The sequence below is a fragment of the Corella eumyota genome, unplaced genomic scaffold, assembly GCF_963082875.1.
Source record: "Corella eumyota unplaced genomic scaffold, kaCorEumy4.1 scaffold_50, whole genome shotgun sequence".
Taxonomy (NCBI): Eukaryota; Metazoa; Chordata; class Ascidiacea; order Phlebobranchia; family Corellidae; genus Corella; species Corella eumyota.
Genome location: NW_027658263.1, coordinates 1 through 20,021, shown reverse-complemented (window position 1 = coordinate 20,021; position 20,021 = coordinate 1). Strand labels below are relative to the sequence as shown.

At 62.5% G+C, this 20,021-nt stretch overlaps 18 protein-coding genes across 18 annotated transcripts; 5 read left to right on the top strand and 13 right to left on the bottom strand.

Annotated features, from left to right (window-relative positions):
* Positions 1-160: 160 nt before the first annotated feature.
* On the bottom strand, positions 161-564 carry LOC145762778 (histone H2B.1-like). Its single transcript, XM_082574706.1, has one exon. The coding sequence runs from the start codon at positions 539-541 to the stop codon at positions 182-184; it is 360 nt and encodes a 119-aa protein (XP_082430832.1). The 5' UTR covers positions 542-564; the 3' UTR covers positions 161-181.
* A 461-nt stretch (positions 565-1,025) lies between these two features.
* LOC145762767 (histone H2A) lies at positions 1,026-1,409 on the top strand. Its single transcript, XM_082574696.1, has one exon. The coding sequence runs from the start codon at positions 1,026-1,028 to the stop codon at positions 1,407-1,409; it is 384 nt and encodes a 127-aa protein (XP_082430822.1).
* A 522-nt stretch (positions 1,410-1,931) lies between these two features.
* Positions 1,932-2,342, bottom strand: LOC145762745 (histone H3). The gene has a single exon (XM_082574674.1). It carries the CDS (start codon positions 2,340-2,342, stop codon positions 1,932-1,934), a length of 411 nt encoding a protein of 136 aa, XP_082430800.1.
* Positions 2,343-2,662: 320 nt separating this feature from the next.
* Positions 2,663-2,974, bottom strand: LOC145762755 (histone H4). Its single transcript, XM_082574684.1, has one exon. It carries the CDS (start codon positions 2,972-2,974, stop codon positions 2,663-2,665), a length of 312 nt encoding a protein of 103 aa, XP_082430810.1.
* A 1,663-nt stretch (positions 2,975-4,637) lies between these two features.
* Positions 4,638-5,041, bottom strand: LOC145762776 (histone H2B.1-like). The gene has a single exon (XM_082574705.1). It carries the CDS (start codon positions 5,016-5,018, stop codon positions 4,659-4,661), a length of 360 nt encoding a protein of 119 aa, XP_082430831.1. The 5' UTR covers positions 5,019-5,041; the 3' UTR covers positions 4,638-4,658.
* A 461-nt stretch (positions 5,042-5,502) lies between these two features.
* On the top strand, positions 5,503-5,886 carry LOC145762768 (histone H2A). Its single transcript, XM_082574697.1, has one exon. The coding sequence runs from the start codon at positions 5,503-5,505 to the stop codon at positions 5,884-5,886; it is 384 nt and encodes a 127-aa protein (XP_082430823.1).
* A 522-nt stretch (positions 5,887-6,408) lies between these two features.
* LOC145762748 (histone H3) lies at positions 6,409-6,819 on the bottom strand. The gene has a single exon (XM_082574676.1). The coding sequence runs from the start codon at positions 6,817-6,819 to the stop codon at positions 6,409-6,411; it is 411 nt and encodes a 136-aa protein (XP_082430802.1).
* Positions 6,820-7,139: 320 nt separating this feature from the next.
* On the bottom strand, positions 7,140-7,451 carry LOC145762756 (histone H4). Its single transcript, XM_082574685.1, has one exon. The coding sequence runs from the start codon at positions 7,449-7,451 to the stop codon at positions 7,140-7,142; it is 312 nt and encodes a 103-aa protein (XP_082430811.1).
* Positions 7,452-9,129: 1,678 nt separating this feature from the next.
* Positions 9,130-9,533, bottom strand: LOC145762779 (histone H2B.1-like). Its single transcript, XM_082574707.1, has one exon. The coding sequence runs from the start codon at positions 9,508-9,510 to the stop codon at positions 9,151-9,153; it is 360 nt and encodes a 119-aa protein (XP_082430833.1). The 5' UTR covers positions 9,511-9,533; the 3' UTR covers positions 9,130-9,150.
* Positions 9,534-9,994: 461 nt separating this feature from the next.
* On the top strand, positions 9,995-10,378 carry LOC145762764 (histone H2A). Its single transcript, XM_082574693.1, has one exon. It carries the CDS (start codon positions 9,995-9,997, stop codon positions 10,376-10,378), a length of 384 nt encoding a protein of 127 aa, XP_082430819.1.
* Positions 10,379-10,900: 522 nt separating this feature from the next.
* On the bottom strand, positions 10,901-11,311 carry LOC145762749 (histone H3). The gene has a single exon (XM_082574677.1). It carries the CDS (start codon positions 11,309-11,311, stop codon positions 10,901-10,903), a length of 411 nt encoding a protein of 136 aa, XP_082430803.1.
* A 320-nt stretch (positions 11,312-11,631) lies between these two features.
* Positions 11,632-11,943, bottom strand: LOC145762757 (histone H4). Its single transcript, XM_082574686.1, has one exon. The coding sequence runs from the start codon at positions 11,941-11,943 to the stop codon at positions 11,632-11,634; it is 312 nt and encodes a 103-aa protein (XP_082430812.1).
* Positions 11,944-13,615: 1,672 nt separating this feature from the next.
* LOC145762780 (histone H2B.1-like) lies at positions 13,616-14,019 on the bottom strand. The gene has a single exon (XM_082574708.1). It carries the CDS (start codon positions 13,994-13,996, stop codon positions 13,637-13,639), a length of 360 nt encoding a protein of 119 aa, XP_082430834.1. The 5' UTR covers positions 13,997-14,019; the 3' UTR covers positions 13,616-13,636.
* A 461-nt stretch (positions 14,020-14,480) lies between these two features.
* LOC145762770 (histone H2A) lies at positions 14,481-14,864 on the top strand. Its single transcript, XM_082574698.1, has one exon. The coding sequence runs from the start codon at positions 14,481-14,483 to the stop codon at positions 14,862-14,864; it is 384 nt and encodes a 127-aa protein (XP_082430824.1).
* A 522-nt stretch (positions 14,865-15,386) lies between these two features.
* LOC145762742 (histone H3) lies at positions 15,387-15,797 on the bottom strand. Its single transcript, XM_082574671.1, has one exon. The coding sequence runs from the start codon at positions 15,795-15,797 to the stop codon at positions 15,387-15,389; it is 411 nt and encodes a 136-aa protein (XP_082430797.1).
* A 320-nt stretch (positions 15,798-16,117) lies between these two features.
* LOC145762759 (histone H4) lies at positions 16,118-16,429 on the bottom strand. Its single transcript, XM_082574687.1, has one exon. The coding sequence runs from the start codon at positions 16,427-16,429 to the stop codon at positions 16,118-16,120; it is 312 nt and encodes a 103-aa protein (XP_082430813.1).
* A 1,672-nt stretch (positions 16,430-18,101) lies between these two features.
* LOC145762771 (histone H2B.1-like) lies at positions 18,102-18,505 on the bottom strand. Its single transcript, XM_082574699.1, has one exon. The coding sequence runs from the start codon at positions 18,480-18,482 to the stop codon at positions 18,123-18,125; it is 360 nt and encodes a 119-aa protein (XP_082430825.1). The 5' UTR covers positions 18,483-18,505; the 3' UTR covers positions 18,102-18,122.
* Positions 18,506-18,966: 461 nt separating this feature from the next.
* On the top strand, positions 18,967-19,350 carry LOC145762761 (histone H2A). The gene has a single exon (XM_082574689.1). It carries the CDS (start codon positions 18,967-18,969, stop codon positions 19,348-19,350), a length of 384 nt encoding a protein of 127 aa, XP_082430815.1.
* Positions 19,351-20,021: the final 671 nt, after the last annotated feature.

The following is a 20,021-nucleotide window of genomic DNA, read 5'->3' as shown; positions in this document are numbered from 1 at the left end:
CGCCGCTATTTGCGAACGAGCGAACAACAACAACAACAACTTTGTCTGATAATAAAAATATTAATAAACGTGTTTTTCGATGGGGCCCGCGAACGGGCGTGGTGGCTTTTCTCTTTCGAGCACGAGGGGTGGCTCTGAAAAGAGCCGTTTCGCTGTTTTTTTTTTCGTCGTCGTCGAAAAACTACTTCGAGCTGGTGTATTTGGTCACGGCCTTGGTGCCCTCCGACACGGCGTGCTTGGCCAGTTCGCCGGGCAAGAGCAGTCGCACGGCGGTCTGGATTTCGCGGCTGCTGATCGTGTGCCGCTTGTTGTAGGTTGCCAGGCGCGAGCCCTCGGACGCGATTCGCTCGAAGATGTCGTTCACGAACGAGTTCATGATGCTCATCGCCTTGCTGGAGATGCCGGTGTCGGGGTGCACCTGCTTGAGCACCTTGTAAATGTAGATGCTGAAGCTCTCCTTTCGGCGGGCGCGTCGCTTCTTTTTGTTTTCGGCCGGCGCGGCCTTCTTGACTGCCTTCTTCGTGCCTTTTGATGCTGCCATCGTGTTGTCGCGGTTGTGGTGGGTTTGCGAGCTGAGTGTGGCGGCTGGTCGGCGCGCTCGCTTTTAAAGCCGCCGCTATGCAAATGAGCACTCGAAGCGCCGGCCAATCGCAGGCGCGCGAGCCGTTCGAGCGACTCGGCAACGGCCAATCGGCGTTCCGCCGCCTTCGCCACGGGGGGCTTTCCCTTATGCAAATTGGCCATCGAAACGGGCGCCAATCGCAGTCTAGCGAGTTGCGGCGCTCGCCACGCGATTGGTCGACGCGCGCGCTAACTGCAGCGCATACGAAACAACGGGGGGCTTTCCCTTATGCAAATTGGCCATCGAAACGGGCACCAATCGCAGTCGAGCGAGTTGCGGCGCGCGCCGCGCGATTGGTCGACGACCGGTCGGCGCGCGCAAAACTGCAGCATATATAAAGCGACTCGAGCGGCGACGGCCTCACAGTCTTACTTTGAAGCACCAACCGCAACTACGAATCAACATGTCAGGACGAGGTAAAGGAAACGCCGGAGGCAAAGCGAAGGCAAAGCCGAAGAGCCGCTCGTCGCGCGCGGGCCTGCAGTTCCCCGTCGGCCGCGTGCATCGACTTCTCCGCCAGGGTCACTACTCGGAGCGCGTCGGCGCCGGCGCGCCTGTCTACATGGCCGCCGTGCTCGAGTACTTGAGCGCCGAGGTGTTGGAATTGGCCGGCAACGCCGCGCGAGACAACAAGAAAACCCGAATCATCCCGCGCCACTTGCAGCTGGCCATTCGCAACGACGAGGAACTCAACAAGCTGCTCGGCGGCGTCACGATCGCTCAGGGCGGCGTGCTGCCCAACATCCAGGCCGTGCTTTTGCCCAAAAAGACCTCGAAGAAGGCCTGAGCAACGACGACGGCGCGAACGAAAAAACTCGAAACGGCTCTTTTCAGAGCCACCCGAACAGAATTGCAGAGAGATGCCCGGACTTCGAATGTTTTCGTCGTCATTTTGCGCCGCGCCCTCGTTGCCAATTTTCGGCAAACACACGTGCGCGAACCAACCGCCGCTCCTCGCTGTGTCGCAGCCAGTGGGGGGTTTCCCTCTTTTTTCGCGACCTGCTAGCTTTCTCGAAACGAGGCCGAGAGCGCGAGTCGCTTCGGCGGCAAAAGAACGTCGCGCTGGCCGATCGGCGCGCCTCTTTCTCTCTTGCCTGTCGCAGCCAGTGGGGGGTTTCCCTCTTTTGCCCGACCGGCTAGCTTTCTCGAAACGAGGCCGAGAGCGCGGGTCGCTTCGGCGGCAAAAGAACGTCGCACGGCCGGTCGGCCAATCGCGCGGCGCCGGCCGACGTTACTCGGAACTCTTTCTTGTTGAACGGGTGGCTCTGAAAAGAGCCGTTTGTGTGGTGCGGCACGCTGCTGCGTTCGCCTAGGCCCTCTCGCCTCGAATTCGCCTGGCCAGCTGGATGTCTTTCGGCATGATGGTCACGCGCTTGGCGTGGATCGCGCACAAGTTGGTGTCCTCGAACAGACCGACGAGGTAAGCTTCGCTGGCCTCCTGCAGGGCCATCACGGCGCTGCCCTGAAAGCGGAGGTCGGTCTTGAAGTCCTGCGCGATTTCGCGCACGAGTCGCTGGAAGGGCAGCTTGCGAATGAGCAGCTCGGTCGACTTCTGGTAACGCCTGATCTCGCGCAGCGCGACTGTCCCCGGTCGATAACGGTGGGGCTTCTTGACGCCGCCCGTGGCCGGCGCACTTTTGCGGGCGGCCTTGGTGGCGAGCTGCTTGCGAGGCGCCTTGCCTCCTGTCGACTTTCGAGCTGTCTGCTTGGTTCTTGCCATTTCTTTGCTTTTTGCTTGGTCTGCTTGTTTACTGCGACGACGTTCCACTGAAACTGATGTCGTCGCTCGGTTCGAAGCGCCTTTTATACTGCCACTGCGTCGCTTGCCGTTGGTCGAAGAATTGGCGCGCCGGCGCGCGGCCAATGAGCGCGCTCCGCTGAGCGCCAATGAAACGGCGCCGAGCGAGGCCGGGAAGGCGAGTCGATTCGGCGGCGAAAAAAACATCGCCCGGCGTGCCGGTCTAAGTAACTCTCTCTTGCGTTAAACGGGTGGCCCTGAAAAGGGCCGATTGTGTTGCTGTCGCCTGCGTGGCCCGCCGCCTAACCGCCGAAGCCGTACAGCGTTCGCCCTTGGCGCTTCAAAGCGTAGACGACGTCGAGCGCGGTTACGGTCTTCCGTTTTGCATGTTCGGTGTAGGTGACCGCGTCGCGAATCACGTTCTCGAGAAAGACCTTGAGCACGCCGCGAGTCTCTTCGTAGATAAGGCCGGAGATTCGTTTGACGCCGCCCCGTCGAGCGAGACGCCTGATCGCGGGCTTCGTGATACCCTGGATGTTGTCGCGCAGAACCTTGCGATGTCGTTTCGCGCCCCCCTTTCCCAAGCCTTTTCCGCCTTTGCCTCGTCCTGACATGTTGCTGATAAGTGAGTGAGTTGTTGTTGCTGCTTCGCTGTCCGCTGAAGAATGTGCTCGACTTCGGCCGGCGCGCGCCTTTATACGGGCCGAGTCGGACGCGAGCGAAACGCGAAAGCGCGCTTTGGCGCATTTTCACCGCCGCGACCAATCGGCGTGCAGCGCGCGCACCCCGCTCGTTTCGTGCTTCGCCGCGGGGCGCCGAACGTCGAAGGGCGGTCGATCGCGAGCGACGCCGCCCGGCCACCTGCCGGCTTCGTAATTACCCCGACCCCGGGAATCTCTCTCGACTGAAACAACGGGTGGCCCTGAAAAGAGCCGTTGTGTGAGGGCGCGCCAGACGGGCGCAACGCCGCGCCGGCTACTTCTTGCTGGCCTTTTTCGCCGTCGTCGACTTTTTCGCGGCGACCTTCTTCACGGCGGGCTTCTTCGGCTTCGGCTTGGCGGCCGCGAGCTTCTTGGCCGCCGTCGTGGCCTTTTTCGCGGCGGGCTTCTTGGCTGCCTTTTTCGGCGTGGCCTTCTTCGAGGCGGCGGGCGCCGACTTCTTGGCCGTCTCCCGCTTGTTTTTGGACGGCGTGCCGGTCTTCTTCTGGCCGGCCGCGGGCTTCTTCTTCTTCGCTGCTGCGGCGGCGGCCGGCTTTTTAGCGGCGGGCTTCTTCTTCTTCTCGGCGACGGGAAGCTTGAAAGAGCCGGACGCGCCCGTGCCCTTGGTCTGCGCGAGAGTCTTGTCGGCGGTCATTCGCTTGACGGCGGCGGTGACGTTGCGGCTGGCCGTGCCGTCCTTTACGTCGTAGTTGCTCCGTATGTAGCTGACGATGGCCTGGCGAGACGTGCCGCGTTTGTTCTTGGTCGCGGCCACGGCGGCGGCGACCATGACCCGGTAGGTGGGGTGCGCCGGCGGCGCGGCCTTCGGCGTCTTCTTGGCTTTGCCGGCGGACTGTTGCTGTTGCTGTTGGGCTGTCATGTTGGTTGGTCTTCGTTCGATTTCGCTTTTCGCTATGAAAGCCCGGCCACTGCTATGACGCGTTATAAATAGCTCGCTGTCGAACCGAAACGAAACGACGCGAACGGAGCGATCGGCCTGGCGGCGGCTTTTGCTGGCGAATCTGTGCTAAGGCGCGAGCACGTTTCTTGCTGCGGCGCGGCCGCGCGACCTCGGACGGAGCTCGGCAGCGGCTCGAAACGAGCGTCTTCGGCCGCCGCAGCCCCCCGTCGCGTCGCCGTGCGCGTGGTGGCCGAGCTTCGCTCGCGGTCGGTCGCCGAACCTCGGCAAAACGCTGCCGGGCCGCGTTTTGGCGAGTTTGCTCGCCTCGTTCGGCCCGTTCGGCGAGCGACGGGCCCGCGCCGCCGCCTTTCGTCGCCTTGGCGCCTCGCAGGAACCGCGGCGCGCCCAAGGGCGCAGGTCTGGCCGTCGTGGGGCGTAGCCGTCCCGTCGTTTTGCGAGCTCGCGCGGCCGCCGAAAGCACTCGAGCGACCGGGGCCCGAGCGAAATTTCGATCTTCTCGCCGCTATTTGCGAACGAGCGAACAACAACAACAACAACTTTGTCTGATAATAAAAATATTAATAAACGTGTTTTTCGATGGGGCCCGCGAACGGGCGTGGTGGCTTTTCTCTTTCGAGCACGAGGGGTGGCTCTGAAAAGAGCCGTTTCGCTGTTTTTTTTTTCGTCGTCGTCGAAAAACTACTTCGAGCTGGTGTATTTGGTCACGGCCTTGGTGCCCTCCGACACGGCGTGCTTGGCCAGTTCGCCGGGCAAGAGCAGTCGCACGGCGGTCTGGATTTCGCGGCTGCTGATCGTGTGCCGCTTGTTGTAGGTTGCCAGGCGCGAGCCCTCGGACGCGATTCGCTCGAAGATGTCGTTCACGAACGAGTTCATGATGCTCATCGCCTTGCTGGAGATGCCGGTGTCGGGGTGCACCTGCTTGAGCACCTTGTAAATGTAGATGCTGAAGCTCTCCTTTCGGCGGGCGCGTCGCTTCTTTTTGTTTTCGGCCGGCGCGGCCTTCTTGACTGCCTTCTTCGTGCCTTTTGATGCTGCCATCGTGTTGTCGCGGTTGTGGTGGGTTTGCGAGCTGAGTGTGGCGGCTGGTCGGCGCGCTCGCTTTTAAAGCCGCCGCTATGCAAATGAGCACTCGAAGCGCCGGCCAATCGCAGGCGCGCGAGCCGTTCGAGCGACTCGGCAACGGCCAATCGGCGTTCCGCCGCCTTCGCCACGGGGGGCTTTCCCTTATGCAAATTGGCCATCGAAACGGGCGCCAATCGCAGTCTAGCGAGTTGCGGCGCTCGCCACGCGATTGGTCGACGCGCGCGCTAACTGCAGCGCATACGAAACAACGGGGGGCTTTCCCTTATGCAAATTGGCCATCGAAACGGGCACCAATCGCAGTCGAGCGAGTTGCGGCGCGCGCCGCGCGATTGGTCGACGACCGGTCGGCGCGCGCAAAACTGCAGCATATATAAAGCGACTCGAGCGGCGACGGCCTCACAGTCTTACTTTGAAGCACCAACCGCAACTACGAATCAACATGTCAGGACGAGGTAAAGGAAACGCCGGAGGCAAAGCGAAGGCAAAGCCGAAGAGCCGCTCGTCGCGCGCGGGCCTGCAGTTCCCCGTCGGCCGCGTGCATCGACTTCTCCGCCAGGGTCACTACTCGGAGCGCGTCGGCGCCGGCGCGCCTGTCTACATGGCCGCCGTGCTCGAGTACTTGAGCGCCGAGGTGTTGGAATTGGCCGGCAACGCCGCGCGAGACAACAAGAAAACCCGAATCATCCCGCGCCACTTGCAGCTGGCCATTCGCAACGACGAGGAACTCAACAAGCTGCTCGGCGGCGTCACGATCGCTCAGGGCGGCGTGCTGCCCAACATCCAGGCCGTGCTTTTGCCCAAAAAGACCTCGAAGAAGGCCTGAGCAACGACGACGGCGCGAACGAAAAAACTCGAAACGGCTCTTTTCAGAGCCACCCGAACAGAATTGCAGAGAGATGCCCGGACTTCGAATGTTTTCGTCGTCATTTTGCGCCGCGCCCTCGTTGCCAATTTTCGGCAAACACACGTGCGCGAACCAACCGCCGCTCCTCGCTGTGTCGCAGCCAGTGGGGGGTTTCCCTCTTTTTTCGCGACCTGCTAGCTTTCTCGAAACGAGGCCGAGAGCGCGAGTCGCTTCGGCGGCAAAAGAACGTCGCGCTGGCCGATCGGCGCGCCTCTTTCTCTCTTGCCTGTCGCAGCCAGTGGGGGGTTTCCCTCTTTTGCCCGACCGGCTAGCTTTCTCGAAACGAGGCCGAGAGCGCGGGTCGCTTCGGCGGCAAAAGAACGTCGCACGGCCGGTCGGCCAATCGCGCGGCGCCGGCCGACGTTACTCGGAACTCTTTCTTGTTGAACGGGTGGCTCTGAAAAGAGCCGTTTGTGTGGTGCGGCACGCTGCTGCGTTCGCCTAGGCCCTCTCGCCTCGAATTCGCCTGGCCAGCTGGATGTCTTTCGGCATGATGGTCACGCGCTTGGCGTGGATCGCGCACAAGTTGGTGTCCTCGAACAGACCGACGAGGTAAGCTTCGCTGGCCTCCTGCAGGGCCATCACGGCGCTGCCCTGAAAGCGGAGGTCGGTCTTGAAGTCCTGCGCGATTTCGCGCACGAGTCGCTGGAAGGGCAGCTTGCGAATGAGCAGCTCGGTCGACTTCTGGTAACGCCTGATCTCGCGCAGCGCGACTGTCCCTGGTCGATAACGGTGGGGCTTCTTGACGCCGCCCGTGGCCGGCGCACTTTTGCGGGCGGCCTTGGTGGCGAGCTGCTTGCGAGGCGCCTTGCCTCCTGTCGACTTTCGAGCTGTCTGCTTGGTTCTTGCCATTTCTTTGCTTTTTGCTTGGTCTGCTTGTTTACTGCGACGACGTTCCACTGAAACTGATGTCGTCGCTCGGTTCGAAGCGCCTTTTATACTGCCACTGCGTCGCTTGCCGTTGGTCGAAGAATTGGCGCGCCGGCGCGCGGCCAATGAGCGCGCTCCGCTGAGCGCCAATGAAACGGCGCCGAGCGAGGCCGGGAAGGCGAGTCGATTCGGCGGCGAAAAAAACATCGCCCGGCGTGCCGGTCTAAGTAACTCTCTCTTGCGTTAAACGGGTGGCCCTGAAAAGGGCCGATTGTGTTGCTGTCGCCTGCGTGGCCCGCCGCCTAACCGCCGAAGCCGTACAGCGTTCGCCCTTGGCGCTTCAAAGCGTAGACGACGTCGAGCGCGGTTACGGTCTTCCGTTTTGCATGTTCGGTGTAGGTGACCGCGTCGCGAATCACGTTCTCGAGAAAGACCTTGAGCACGCCGCGAGTCTCTTCGTAGATAAGGCCGGAGATTCGTTTGACGCCGCCCCGTCGAGCGAGACGCCTGATCGCGGGCTTCGTGATACCCTGGATGTTGTCGCGCAGAACCTTGCGATGTCGTTTCGCGCCCCCCTTTCCCAAGCCTTTTCCGCCTTTGCCTCGTCCTGACATGTTGCTGATAAGTGAGTGAGTTGTTGTTGCTGCTTCGCTGTCCGCTGAAGAATGTGCTCGACTTCGGCCGGCGCGCGCCTTTATACGGGCCGAGTCGGACGCGAGCGAAACGCGAAAGCGCGCTTTGGCGCATTTTCACCGCCGCGACCAATCGGCGTGCAGCGCGCGCACCCCGCTCGTTTCGTGCTTCGCCGCGGGGCGCCGAACGTCGAAGGGCGGTCGATCGCGAGCGACGCCGCCCGGCCACCTGCCGGCTTCGTAATTACCCCGACCCCGGGAATCTCTCTCGACTGAAACAACGGGTGGCCCTGAAAAGAGCCGTTGTGTGAGGGCGCGCCAGACGGGCGCAACGCCGCGCCGGCTACTTCTTGCTGGCCTTTTTCGCCGTCGTCGACTTTTTCGCGGCGACCTTCTTCACGGCGGGCTTCTTCGGCTTCGGCTTGGCGGCCGCGAGCTTCTTGGCCGCCGTCGTGGCCTTTTTCGCGGCGGGCTTCTTGGCTGCCTTTTTCGGCGTGGCCTTCTTCGAGGCGGCGGGCGCCGACTTCTTGGCCGTCTCCCGCTTGTTTTTGGACGGCGTGCCGGTCTTCTTCTGGCCGGCCGCGGGCTTCTTCTTCTTCGCTGCTGCGGCGGCGGCCGGCTTTTTAGCGGCGGCGGCGGCGGCGGCGGGCTTCTTCTTCTTCTCGGCGACGGGAAGCTTGAAAGAGCCGGACGCGCCCGTGCCCTTGGTCTGCGCGAGAGTCTTGTCGGCGGTCATTCGCTTGACGGCGGCGGTGACGTTGCGGCTGGCCGTGCCGTCCTTTACGTCGTAGTTGCTCCGTATGTAGCTGACGATGGCCTGGCGAGACGTGCCGCGTTTGTTCTTGGTCGCGGCCACGGCGGCGGCGACCATGACCCGGTAGGTGGGGTGCGCCGGCGGCGCGGCCTTCGGCGTCTTCTTGGCTTTGCCGGCGGACTGTTGCTGTTGCTGTTGGGCTGTCATGTTGGTTGGTCTTCGTTCGATTTCGCTTTTCGCTATGAAAGCCCGGCCACTGCTATGACGCGTTATAAATAGCTCGCTGTCGAACCGAAACGAAACGACGCGAACGGAGCGATCGGCCTGGCGGCGGCTTTTGCTGGCGAATCTGTGCTAAGGCGCGAGCACGTTTCTTGCTGCGGCGCGGCCGCGCGACCTCGGACGGAGCTCGGCAGCGGCTCGAAACGAGCGTCTTCGGCCGCCGCAGCCCCCCGTCGCGTCGCCGTGCGCGTGGTGGCCGAGCTTCGCTCGCGGTCGGTCGCCGAACCTCGGCAAAACGCTGCCGGGCCGCGTTTTGGCGAGTTTGCTCGCCTCGTTCGGCCCGTTCGGCGAGCGACGGGCCCGCGCCGCCGCCTTTCGTCGCCTTGGCGCCTCGCAGGAACCGCGGCGCGCCCAAGGGCGCAGGTCTGGCCGTCGTGGGGCGTAGCCGTCCCGTCGTTTTGCGAGCTCGCGCGGCCGCCGAAAGCACTCGAGCGACCGGGGCCCGAGCGAAATTTCGATCTTCTCGCCGCTATTTGCGAACGAGCGAACAACAACAACAACAACTTTGTCTGATAATAAAAATATTAATAAACGTGTTTTTCGATGGGGCCCGCGAACGGGCGTGGTGGCTTTTCTCTTTCGAGCACGAGGGGTGGCTCTGAAAAGAGCCGTTTCGCTGTTTTTTTTTTCGTCGTCGTCGAAAAACTACTTCGAGCTGGTGTATTTGGTCACGGCCTTGGTGCCCTCCGACACGGCGTGCTTGGCCAGTTCGCCGGGCAAGAGCAGTCGCACGGCGGTCTGGATTTCGCGGCTGCTGATCGTGTGCCGCTTGTTGTAGGTTGCCAGGCGCGAGCCCTCGGACGCGATTCGCTCGAAGATGTCGTTCACGAACGAGTTCATGATGCTCATCGCCTTGCTGGAGATGCCGGTGTCGGGGTGCACCTGCTTGAGCACCTTGTAAATGTAGATGCTGAAGCTCTCCTTTCGGCGGGCGCGTCGCTTCTTTTTGTTTTCGGCCGGCGCGGCCTTCTTGACTGCCTTCTTCGTGCCTTTTGATGCTGCCATCGTGTTGTCGCGGTTGTGGTGGGTTTGCGAGCTGAGTGTGGCGGCTGGTCGGCGCGCTCGCTTTTAAAGCCGCCGCTATGCAAATGAGCACTCGAAGCGCCGGCCAATCGCAGGCGCGCGAGCCGTTCGAGCGACTCGGCAACGGCCAATCGGCGTTCCGCCGCCTTCGCCACGGGGGGCTTTCCCTTATGCAAATTGGCCATCGAAACGGGCGCCAATCGCAGTCTAGCGAGTTGCGGCGCTCGCCACGCGATTGGTCGACGCGCGCGCTAACTGCAGCGCATACGAAACAACGGGGGGCTTTCCCTTATGCAAATTGGCCATCGAAACGGGCACCAATCGCAGTCGAGCGAGTTGCGGCGCGCGCCGCGCGATTGGTCGACGACCGGTCGGCGCGCGCAAAACTGCAGCATATATAAAGCGACTCGAGCGGCGACGGCCTCACAGTCTTACTTTGAAGCACCAACCGCAACTACGAATCAACATGTCAGGACGAGGTAAAGGAAACGCCGGAGGCAAAGCGAAGGCAAAGCCGAAGAGCCGCTCGTCGCGCGCGGGCCTGCAGTTCCCCGTCGGCCGCGTGCATCGACTTCTCCGCCAGGGTCACTACTCGGAGCGCGTCGGCGCCGGCGCGCCTGTCTACATGGCCGCCGTGCTCGAGTACTTGAGCGCCGAGGTGTTGGAATTGGCCGGCAACGCCGCGCGAGACAACAAGAAAACCCGAATCATCCCGCGCCACTTGCAGCTGGCCATTCGCAACGACGAGGAACTCAACAAGCTGCTCGGCGGCGTCACGATCGCTCAGGGCGGCGTGCTGCCCAACATCCAGGCCGTGCTTTTGCCCAAAAAGACCTCGAAGAAGGCCTGAGCAACGACGACGGCGCGAACGAAAAAACTCGAAACGGCTCTTTTCAGAGCCACCCGAACAGAATTGCAGAGAGATGCCCGGACTTCGAATGTTTTCGTCGTCATTTTGCGCCGCGCCCTCGTTGCCAATTTTCGGCAAACACACGTGCGCGAACCAACCGCCGCTCCTCGCTGTGTCGCAGCCAGTGGGGGGTTTCCCTCTTTTTTCGCGACCTGCTAGCTTTCTCGAAACGAGGCCGAGAGCGCGAGTCGCTTCGGCGGCAAAAGAACGTCGCGCTGGCCGATCGGCGCGCCTCTTTCTCTCTTGCCTGTCGCAGCCAGTGGGGGGTTTCCCTCTTTTGCCCGACCGGCTAGCTTTCTCGAAACGAGGCCGAGAGCGCGGGTCGCTTCGGCGGCAAAAGAACGTCGCACGGCCGGTCGGCCAATCGCGCGGCGCCGGCCGACGTTACTCGGAACTCTTTCTTGTTGAACGGGTGGCTCTGAAAAGAGCCGTTTGTGTGGTGCGGCACGCTGCTGCGTTCGCCTAGGCCCTCTCGCCTCGAATTCGCCTGGCCAGCTGGATGTCTTTCGGCATGATGGTCACGCGCTTGGCGTGGATCGCGCACAAGTTGGTGTCCTCGAACAGACCGACGAGGTAAGCTTCGCTGGCCTCCTGCAGGGCCATCACGGCGCTGCCCTGAAAGCGGAGGTCGGTCTTGAAGTCCTGCGCGATTTCGCGCACGAGTCGCTGGAAGGGCAGCTTGCGAATGAGCAGCTCGGTCGACTTCTGGTAACGCCTGATCTCGCGCAGCGCGACTGTCCCCGGTCGATAACGGTGGGGCTTCTTGACGCCGCCCGTGGCCGGCGCACTTTTGCGGGCGGCCTTGGTGGCGAGCTGCTTGCGAGGCGCCTTGCCTCCTGTCGACTTTCGAGCTGTCTGCTTGGTTCTTGCCATTTCTTTGCTTTTTGCTTGGTCTGCTTGTTTACTGCGACGACGTTCCACTGAAACTGATGTCGTCGCTCGGTTCGAAGCGCCTTTTATACTGCCACTGCGTCGCTTGCCGTTGGTCGAAGAATTGGCGCGCCGGCGCGCGGCCAATGAGCGCGCTCCGCTGAGCGCCAATGAAACGGCGCCGAGCGAGGCCGGGAAGGCGAGTCGATTCGGCGGCGAAAAAAACATCGCCCGGCGTGCCGGTCTAAGTAACTCTCTCTTGCGTTAAACGGGTGGCCCTGAAAAGGGCCGATTGTGTTGCTGTCGCCTGCGTGGCCCGCCGCCTAACCGCCGAAGCCGTACAGCGTTCGCCCTTGGCGCTTCAAAGCGTAGACGACGTCGAGCGCGGTTACGGTCTTCCGTTTTGCATGTTCGGTGTAGGTGACCGCGTCGCGAATCACGTTCTCGAGAAAGACCTTGAGCACGCCGCGAGTCTCTTCGTAGATAAGGCCGGAGATTCGTTTGACGCCGCCCCGTCGAGCGAGACGCCTGATCGCGGGCTTCGTGATACCCTGGATGTTGTCGCGCAGAACCTTGCGATGTCGTTTCGCGCCCCCCTTTCCCAAGCCTTTTCCGCCTTTGCCTCGTCCTGACATGTTGCTGATAAGTGAGTGAGTTGTTGTTGCTGCTTCGCTGTCCGCTGAAGAATGTGCTCGACTTCGGCCGGCGCGCGCCTTTATACGGGCCGAGTCGGACGCGAGCGAAACGCGAAAGCGCGCTTTGGCGCATTTTCACCGCCGCGACCAATCGGCGTGCAGCGCGCGCACCCCGCTCGTTTCGTGCTTCGCCGCGGGGCGCCGAACGTCGAAGGGCGGTCGATCGCGAGCGACGCCGCCCGGCCACCTGCCGGCTTCGTAATTACCCCGACCCCGGGAATCTCTCTCGACTGAAACAACGGGTGGCCCTGAAAAGAGCCGTTGTGTGAGGGCGCGCCAGACGGGCGCAACGCCGCGCCGGCTACTTCTTGCTGGCCTTTTTCGCCGTCGTCGACTTTTTCGCGGCGACCTTCTTCACGGCGGGCTTCTTCGGCTTCGGCTTGGCGGCCGCGAGCTTCTTGGCCGCCGTCGTGGCCTTTTTCGCGGCGGGCTTCTTGGCTGCCTTTTTCGGCGTGGCCTTCTTCGAGGCGGCGGGCGCCGACTTCTTGGCCGTCTCCCGCTTGTTTTTGGACGGCGTGCCGGTCTTCTTCTGGCCGGCCGCGGGCTTCTTCTTCTTCGCTGCTGCGGCGGCGGCCGGCTTTTTAGCGGCGGCGGCGGCGGGCTTCTTCTTCTTCTCGGCGACGGGAAGCTTGAAAGAGCCGGACGCGCCCGTGCCCTTGGTCTGCGCGAGAGTCTTGTCGGCGGTCATTCGCTTGACGGCGGCGGTGACGTTGCGGCTGGCCGTGCCGTCCTTTACGTCGTAGTTGCTCCGTATGTAGCTGACGATGGCCTGGCGAGACGTGCCGCGTTTGTTCTTGGTCGCGGCCACGGCGGCGGCGACCATGACCCGGTAGGTGGGGTGCGCCGGCGGCGCGGCCTTCGGCGTCTTCTTGGCTTTGCCGGCGGACTGTTGCTGTTGCTGTTGGGCTGTCATGTTGGTTGGTCTTCGTTCGATTTCGCTTTTCGCTATGAAAGCCCGGCCACTGCTATGACGCGTTATAAATAGCTCGCTGTCGAACCGAAACGAAACGACGCGAACGGAGCGATCGGCCTGGCGGCGGCTTTTGCTGGCGAATCTGTGCTAAGGCGCGAGCACGTTTCTTGCTGCGGCGCGGCCGCGCGACCTCGGACGGAGCTCGGCAGCGGCTCGAAACGAGCGTCTTCGGCCGCCGCAGCCCCCCGTCGCGTCGCCGTGCGCGTGGTGGCCGAGCTTCGCTCGCGGTCGGTCGCCGAACCTCGGCAAAACGCTGCCGGGCCGCGTTTTGGCGAGTTTGCTCGCCTCGTTCGGCCCGTTCGGCGAGCGACGGGCCCGCGCCGCCGCCTTTCGTCGCCTTGGCGCCTCGCAGGAACCGCGGCGCGCCCAAGGGCGCAGGTCTGGCCGTCGTGGGGCGTAGCCGTCCCGTCGTTTTGCGAGCTCGCGCGGCCGCCGAAAGCACTCGAGCGACCGGGGCCCGAGCGAAATTTCGATCTTCTCGCCGCTATTTGCGAACGAGCGAACAACAACAACAACAACTTTGTCTGATAATAAAAATATTAATAAACGTGTTTTTCGATGGGGCCCGCGAACGGGCGTGGTGGCTTTTCTCTTTCGAGCACGAGGGGTGGCTCTGAAAAGAGCCGTTTCGCTGTTTTTTTTTTCGTCGTCGTCGAAAAACTACTTCGAGCTGGTGTATTTGGTCACGGCCTTGGTGCCCTCCGACACGGCGTGCTTGGCCAGTTCGCCGGGCAAGAGCAGTCGCACGGCGGTCTGGATTTCGCGGCTGCTGATCGTGTGCCGCTTGTTGTAGGTTGCCAGGCGCGAGCCCTCGGACGCGATTCGCTCGAAGATGTCGTTCACGAACGAGTTCATGATGCTCATCGCCTTGCTGGAGATGCCGGTGTCGGGGTGCACCTGCTTGAGCACCTTGTAAATGTAGATGCTGAAGCTCTCCTTTCGGCGGGCGCGTCGCTTCTTTTTGTTTTCGGCCGGCGCGGCCTTCTTGACTGCCTTCTTCGTGCCTTTTGATGCTGCCATCGTGTTGTCGCGGTTGTGGTGGGTTTGCGAGCTGAGTGTGGCGGCTGGTCGGCGCGCTCGCTTTTAAAGCCGCCGCTATGCAAATGAGCACTCGAAGCGCCGGCCAATCGCAGGCGCGCGAGCCGTTCGAGCGACTCGGCAACGGCCAATCGGCGTTCCGCCGCCTTCGCCACGGGGGGCTTTCCCTTATGCAAATTGGCCATCGAAACGGGCGCCAATCGCAGTCTAGCGAGTTGCGGCGCTCGCCACGCGATTGGTCGACGCGCGCGCTAACTGCAGCGCATACGAAACAACGGGGGGCTTTCCCTTATGCAAATTGGCCATCGAAACGGGCACCAATCGCAGTCGAGCGAGTTGCGGCGCGCGCCGCGCGATTGGTCGACGACCGGTCGGCGCGCGCAAAACTGCAGCATATATAAAGCGACTCGAGCGGCGACGGCCTCACAGTCTTACTTTGAAGCACCAACCGCAACTACGAATCAACATGTCAGGACGAGGTAAAGGAAACGCCGGAGGCAAAGCGAAGGCAAAGCCGAAGAGCCGCTCGTCGCGCGCGGGCCTGCAGTTCCCCGTCGGCCGCGTGCATCGACTTCTCCGCCAGGGTCACTACTCGGAGCGCGTCGGCGCCGGCGCGCCTGTCTACATGGCCGCCGTGCTCGAGTACTTGAGCGCCGAGGTGTTGGAATTGGCCGGCAACGCCGCGCGAGACAACAAGAAAACCCGAATCATCCCGCGCCACTTGCAGCTGGCCATTCGCAACGACGAGGAACTCAACAAGCTGCTCGGCGGCGTCACGATCGCTCAGGGCGGCGTGCTGCCCAACATCCAGGCCGTGCTTTTGCCCAAAAAGACCTCGAAGAAGGCCTGAGCAACGACGACGGCGCGAACGAAAAAACTCGAAACGGCTCTTTTCAGAGCCACCCGAACAGAATTGCAGAGAGATGCCCGGACTTCGAATGTTTTCGTCGTCATTTTGCGCCGCGCCCTCGTTGCCAATTTTCGGCAAACACACGTGCGCGAACCAACCGCCGCTCCTCGCTGTGTCGCAGCCAGTGGGGGGTTTCCCTCTTTTTTCGCGACCTGCTAGCTTTCTCGAAACGAGGCCGAGAGCGCGAGTCGCTTCGGCGGCAAAAGAACGTCGCGCTGGCCGATCGGCGCGCCTCTTTCTCTCTTGCCTGTCGCAGCCAGTGGGGGGTTTCCCTCTTTTGCCCGACCGGCTAGCTTTCTCGAAACGAGGCCGAGAGCGCGGGTCGCTTCGGCGGCAAAAGAACGTCGCACGGCCGGTCGGCCAATCGCGCGGCGCCGGCCGACGTTACTCGGAACTCTTTCTTGTTGAACGGGTGGCTCTGAAAAGAGCCGTTTGTGTGGTGCGGCACGCTGCTGCGTTCGCCTAGGCCCTCTCGCCTCGAATTCGCCTGGCCAGCTGGATGTCTTTCGGCATGATGGTCACGCGCTTGGCGTGGATCGCGCACAAGTTGGTGTCCTCGAACAGACCGACGAGGTAAGCTTCGCTGGCCTCCTGCAGGGCCATCACGGCGCTGCCCTGAAAGCGGAGGTCGGTCTTGAAGTCCTGCGCGATTTCGCGCACGAGTCGCTGGAAGGGCAGCTTGCGAATGAGCAGCTCGGTCGACTTCTGGTAACGCCTGATCTCGCGCAGCGCGACTGTCCCCGGTCGATAACGGTGGGGCTTCTTGACGCCGCCCGTGGCCGGCGCACTTTTGCGGGCGGCCTTGGTGGCGAGCTGCTTGCGAGGCGCCTTGCCTCCTGTCGACTTTCGAGCTGTCTGCTTGGTTCTTGCCATTTCTTTGCTTTTTGCTTGGTCTGCTTGTTTACTGCGACGACGTTCCACTGAAACTGATGTCGTCGCTCGGTTCGAAGCGCCTTTTATACTGCCACTGCGTCGCTTGCCGTTGGTCGAAGAATTGGCGCGCCGGCGCGCGGCCAATGAGCGCGCTCCGCTGAGCGCCAATGAAACGGCGCCGAGCGAGGCCGGGAAGGCGAGTCGATTCGGCGGCGAAAAAAACATCGCCCGGCGTGCCGGTCTAAGTAACTCTCTCTTGCGTTAAACGGGTGGCCCTGAAAAGGGCCGATTGTGTTGCTGTCGCCTGCGTGGCCCGCCGCCTAACCGCCGAAGCCGTACAGCGTTCGCCCTTGGCGCTTCAAAGCGTAGACGACGTCGAGCGCGGTTACGGTCTTCCGTTTTGCATGTTCGGTGTAGGTGACCGCGTCGCGAATCACGTTCTCGAGAAAGACCTTGAGCACGCCGCGAGTCTCTTCGTAGATAAGGCCGGAGATTCGTTTGACGCCGCCCCGTCGAGCGAGACGCCTGATCGCGGGCTTCGTGATACCCTGGATGTTGTCGCGCAGAACCTTGCGATGTCGTTTCGCGCCCCCCTTTCCCAAGCCTTTTCCGCCTTTGCCTCGTCCTGACATGTTGCTGATAAGTGAGTGAGTTGTTGTTGCTGCTTCGCTGTCCGCTGAAGAATGTGCTCGACTTCGGCCGGCGCGCGCCTTTATACGGGCCGAGTCGGACGCGAGCGAAACGCGAAAGCGCGCTTTGGCGCATTTTCACCGCCGCGACCAATCGGCGTGCAGCGCGCGCACCCCGCTCGTTTCGTGCTTCGCCGCGGGGCGCCGAACGTCGAAGGGCGGTCGATCGCGAGCGACGCCGCCCGGCCACCTGCCGGCTTCGTAATTACCCCGACCCCGGGAATCTCTCTCGACTGAAACAACGGGTGGCCCTGAAAAGAGCCGTTGTGTGAGGGCGCGCCAGACGGGCGCAACGCCGCGCCGGCTACTTCTTGCTGGCCTTTTTCGCCGTCGTCGACTTTTTCGCGGCGACCTTCTTCACGGCGGGCTTCTTCGGCTTCGGCTTGGCGGCCGCGAGCTTCTTGGCCGCCGTCGTGGCCTTTTTCGCGGCGGGCTTCTTGGCTGCCTTTTTCGGCGTGGCCTTCTTCGAGGCGGCGGGCGCCGACTTCTTGGCCGTCTCCCGCTTGTTTTTGGACGGCGTGCCGGTCTTCTTCTGGCCGGCCGCGGGCTTCTTCTTCTTCGCTGCTGCGGCGGCGGCCGGCTTTTTAGCGGCGGCGGCGGCGGGCTTCTTCTTCTTCTCGGCGACGGGAAGCTTGAAAGAGCCGGACGCGCCCGTGCCCTTGGTCTGCGCGAGAGTCTTGTCGGCGGTCATTCGCTTGACGGCGGCGGTGACGTTGCGGCTGGCCGTGCCGTCCTTTACGTCGTAGTTGCTCCGTATGTAGCTGACGATGGCCTGGCGAGACGTGCCGCGTTTGTTCTTGGTCGCGGCCACGGCGGCGGCGACCATGACCCGGTAGGTGGGGTGCGCCGGCGGCGCGGCCTTCGGCGTCTTCTTGGCTTTGCCGGCGGACTGTTGCTGTTGCTGTTGGGCTGTCATGTTGGTTGGTCTTCGTTCGATTTCGCTTTTCGCTATGAAAGCCCGGCCACTGCTATGACGCGTTATAAATAGCTCGCTGTCGAACCGAAACGAAACGACGCGAACGGAGCGATCGGCCTGGCGGCGGCTTTTGCTGGCGAATCTGTGCTAAGGCGCGAGCACGTTTCTTGCTGCGGCGCGGCCGCGCGACCTCGGACGGAGCTCGGCAGCGGCTCGAAACGAGCGTCTTCGGCCGCCGCAGCCCCCCGTCGCGTCGCCGTGCGCGTGGTGGCCGAGCTTCGCTCGCGGTCGGTCGCCGAACCTCGGCAAAACGCTGCCGGGCCGCGTTTTGGCGAGTTTGCTCGCCTCGTTCGGCCCGTTCGGCGAGCGACGGGCCCGCGCCGCCGCCTTTCGTCGCCTTGGCGCCTCGCAGGAACCGCGGCGCGCCCAAGGGCGCAGGTCTGGCCGTCGTGGGGCGTAGCCGTCCCGTCGTTTTGCGAGCTCGCGCGGCCGCCGAAAGCACTCGAGCGACCGGGGCCCGAGCGAAATTTCGATCTTCTCGCCGCTATTTGCGAACGAGCGAACAACAACAACAACAACTTTGTCTGATAATAAAAATATTAATAAACGTGTTTTTCGATGGGGCCCGCGAACGGGCGTGGTGGCTTTTCTCTTTCGAGCACGAGGGGTGGCTCTGAAAAGAGCCGTTTCGCTGTTTTTTTTTTCGTCGTCGTCGAAAAACTACTTCGAGCTGGTGTATTTGGTCACGGCCTTGGTGCCCTCCGACACGGCGTGCTTGGCCAGTTCGCCGGGCAAGAGCAGTCGCACGGCGGTCTGGATTTCGCGGCTGCTGATCGTGTGCCGCTTGTTGTAGGTTGCCAGGCGCGAGCCCTCGGACGCGATTCGCTCGAAGATGTCGTTCACGAACGAGTTCATGATGCTCATCGCCTTGCTGGAGATGCCGGTGTCGGGGTGCACCTGCTTGAGCACCTTGTAAATGTAGATGCTGAAGCTCTCCTTTCGGCGGGCGCGTCGCTTCTTTTTGTTTTCGGCCGGCGCGGCCTTCTTGACTGCCTTCTTCGTGCCTTTTGATGCTGCCATCGTGTTGTCGCGGTTGTGGTGGGTTTGCGAGCTGAGTGTGGCGGCTGGTCGGCGCGCTCGCTTTTAAAGCCGCCGCTATGCAAATGAGCACTCGAAGCGCCGGCCAATCGCAGGCGCGCGAGCCGTTCGAGCGACTCGGCAACGGCCAATCGGCGTTCCGCCGCCTTCGCCACGGGGGGCTTTCCCTTATGCAAATTGGCCATCGAAACGGGCGCCAATCGCAGTCTAGCGAGTTGCGGCGCTCGCCACGCGATTGGTCGACGCGCGCGCTAACTGCAGCGCATACGAAACAACGGGGGGCTTTCCCTTATGCAAATTGGCCATCGAAACGGGCACCAATCGCAGTCGAGCGAGTTGCGGCGCGCGCCGCGCGATTGGTCGACGACCGGTCGGCGCGCGCAAAACTGCAGCATATATAAAGCGACTCGAGCGGCGACGGCCTCACAGTCTTACTTTGAAGCACCAACCGCAACTACGAATCAACATGTCAGGACGAGGTAAAGGAAACGCCGGAGGCAAAGCGAAGGCAAAGCCGAAGAGCCGCTCGTCGCGCGCGGGCCTGCAGTTCCCCGTCGGCCGCGTGCATCGACTTCTCCGCCAGGGTCACTACTCGGAGCGCGTCGGCGCCGGCGCGCCTGTCTACATGGCCGCCGTGCTCGAGTACTTGAGCGCCGAGGTGTTGGAATTGGCCGGCAACGCCGCGCGAGACAACAAGAAAACCCGAATCATCCCGCGCCACTTGCAGCTGGCCATTCGCAACGACGAGGAACTCAACAAGCTGCTCGGCGGCGTCACGATCGCTCAGGGCGGCGTGCTGCCCAACATCCAGGCCGTGCTTTTGCCCAAAAAGACCTCGAAGAAGGCCTGAGCAACGACGACGGCGCGAACGAAAAAACTCGAAACGGCTCTTTTCAGAGCCACCCGAACAGAATTGCAGAGAGATGCCCGGACTTCGAATGTTTTCGTCGTCATTTTGCGCCGCGCCCTCGTTGCCAATTTTCGGCAAACACACGTGCGCGAACCAACCGCCGCTCCTCGCTGTGTCGCAGCCAGTGGGGGGTTTTCCCTCTTTTTTCGCGACCTGCTAGCTTTCTCGAAACGAGGCCGAGAGCGCGAGTCGCTTCGGCGGCAAAAGAACGTCGCGCTGGCCGATCGGCGCGCCTCTTTCTCTCTTGCCTGTCGCAGCCAGTGGGGGGTTTCCCTCTTTTGCCCGACCGGCTAGCTTTCTCGAAACGAGGCCGAGAGCGCGGGTCGCTTCGGCGGCAAAAGAACGTCGCACGGCCGGTCGGCCAATCGCGCGGCGCCGGCCGACGTTACTCGGAACTCTTTCTTGTTGAACGGGTGGCTCTGAAAAGAGCCGTTTGTGTGGTGCGGCACGCTGCTGCGTTCGCCTAGGCCCTCTCGCCTCGAATTCGCCTGGCCAGCTGGATGTCTTTCGGCATGATGGTCACGCGCTTGGCGTGGATCGCGCACAAGTTGGTGTCCTCGAACAGACCGACGAGGTAAGCTTCGCTGGCCTCCTGCAGGGCCATCACGGCG

What these genes read in the sequence shown, in the direction of transcription:
- LOC145762778 (XM_082574706.1), bottom strand. Translation starts at nt 541, where the DNA reads ATGGCAGCATCAAAAGGCACGAAGAAGGCAGTCAAGAAGGCCGCGCCG.
- LOC145762767 (XM_082574696.1), top strand. Translation starts at nt 1,026, where the DNA reads ATGTCAGGACGAGGTAAAGGAAACGCCGGAGGCAAAGCGAAGGCAAAG.
- LOC145762745 (XM_082574674.1), bottom strand. Translation starts at nt 2,342, where the DNA reads ATGGCAAGAACCAAGCAGACAGCTCGAAAGTCGACAGGAGGCAAGGCG.
- LOC145762755 (XM_082574684.1), bottom strand. Translation starts at nt 2,974, where the DNA reads ATGTCAGGACGAGGCAAAGGCGGAAAAGGCTTGGGAAAGGGGGGCGCG.
- LOC145762776 (XM_082574705.1), bottom strand. Translation starts at nt 5,018, where the DNA reads ATGGCAGCATCAAAAGGCACGAAGAAGGCAGTCAAGAAGGCCGCGCCG.
- LOC145762768 (XM_082574697.1), top strand. Translation starts at nt 5,503, where the DNA reads ATGTCAGGACGAGGTAAAGGAAACGCCGGAGGCAAAGCGAAGGCAAAG.
- LOC145762748 (XM_082574676.1), bottom strand. Translation starts at nt 6,819, where the DNA reads ATGGCAAGAACCAAGCAGACAGCTCGAAAGTCGACAGGAGGCAAGGCG.
- LOC145762756 (XM_082574685.1), bottom strand. Translation starts at nt 7,451, where the DNA reads ATGTCAGGACGAGGCAAAGGCGGAAAAGGCTTGGGAAAGGGGGGCGCG.
- LOC145762779 (XM_082574707.1), bottom strand. Translation starts at nt 9,510, where the DNA reads ATGGCAGCATCAAAAGGCACGAAGAAGGCAGTCAAGAAGGCCGCGCCG.
- LOC145762764 (XM_082574693.1), top strand. Translation starts at nt 9,995, where the DNA reads ATGTCAGGACGAGGTAAAGGAAACGCCGGAGGCAAAGCGAAGGCAAAG.
- LOC145762749 (XM_082574677.1), bottom strand. Translation starts at nt 11,311, where the DNA reads ATGGCAAGAACCAAGCAGACAGCTCGAAAGTCGACAGGAGGCAAGGCG.
- LOC145762757 (XM_082574686.1), bottom strand. Translation starts at nt 11,943, where the DNA reads ATGTCAGGACGAGGCAAAGGCGGAAAAGGCTTGGGAAAGGGGGGCGCG.
- LOC145762780 (XM_082574708.1), bottom strand. Translation starts at nt 13,996, where the DNA reads ATGGCAGCATCAAAAGGCACGAAGAAGGCAGTCAAGAAGGCCGCGCCG.
- LOC145762770 (XM_082574698.1), top strand. Translation starts at nt 14,481, where the DNA reads ATGTCAGGACGAGGTAAAGGAAACGCCGGAGGCAAAGCGAAGGCAAAG.
- LOC145762742 (XM_082574671.1), bottom strand. Translation starts at nt 15,797, where the DNA reads ATGGCAAGAACCAAGCAGACAGCTCGAAAGTCGACAGGAGGCAAGGCG.
- LOC145762759 (XM_082574687.1), bottom strand. Translation starts at nt 16,429, where the DNA reads ATGTCAGGACGAGGCAAAGGCGGAAAAGGCTTGGGAAAGGGGGGCGCG.
- LOC145762771 (XM_082574699.1), bottom strand. Translation starts at nt 18,482, where the DNA reads ATGGCAGCATCAAAAGGCACGAAGAAGGCAGTCAAGAAGGCCGCGCCG.
- LOC145762761 (XM_082574689.1), top strand. Translation starts at nt 18,967, where the DNA reads ATGTCAGGACGAGGTAAAGGAAACGCCGGAGGCAAAGCGAAGGCAAAG.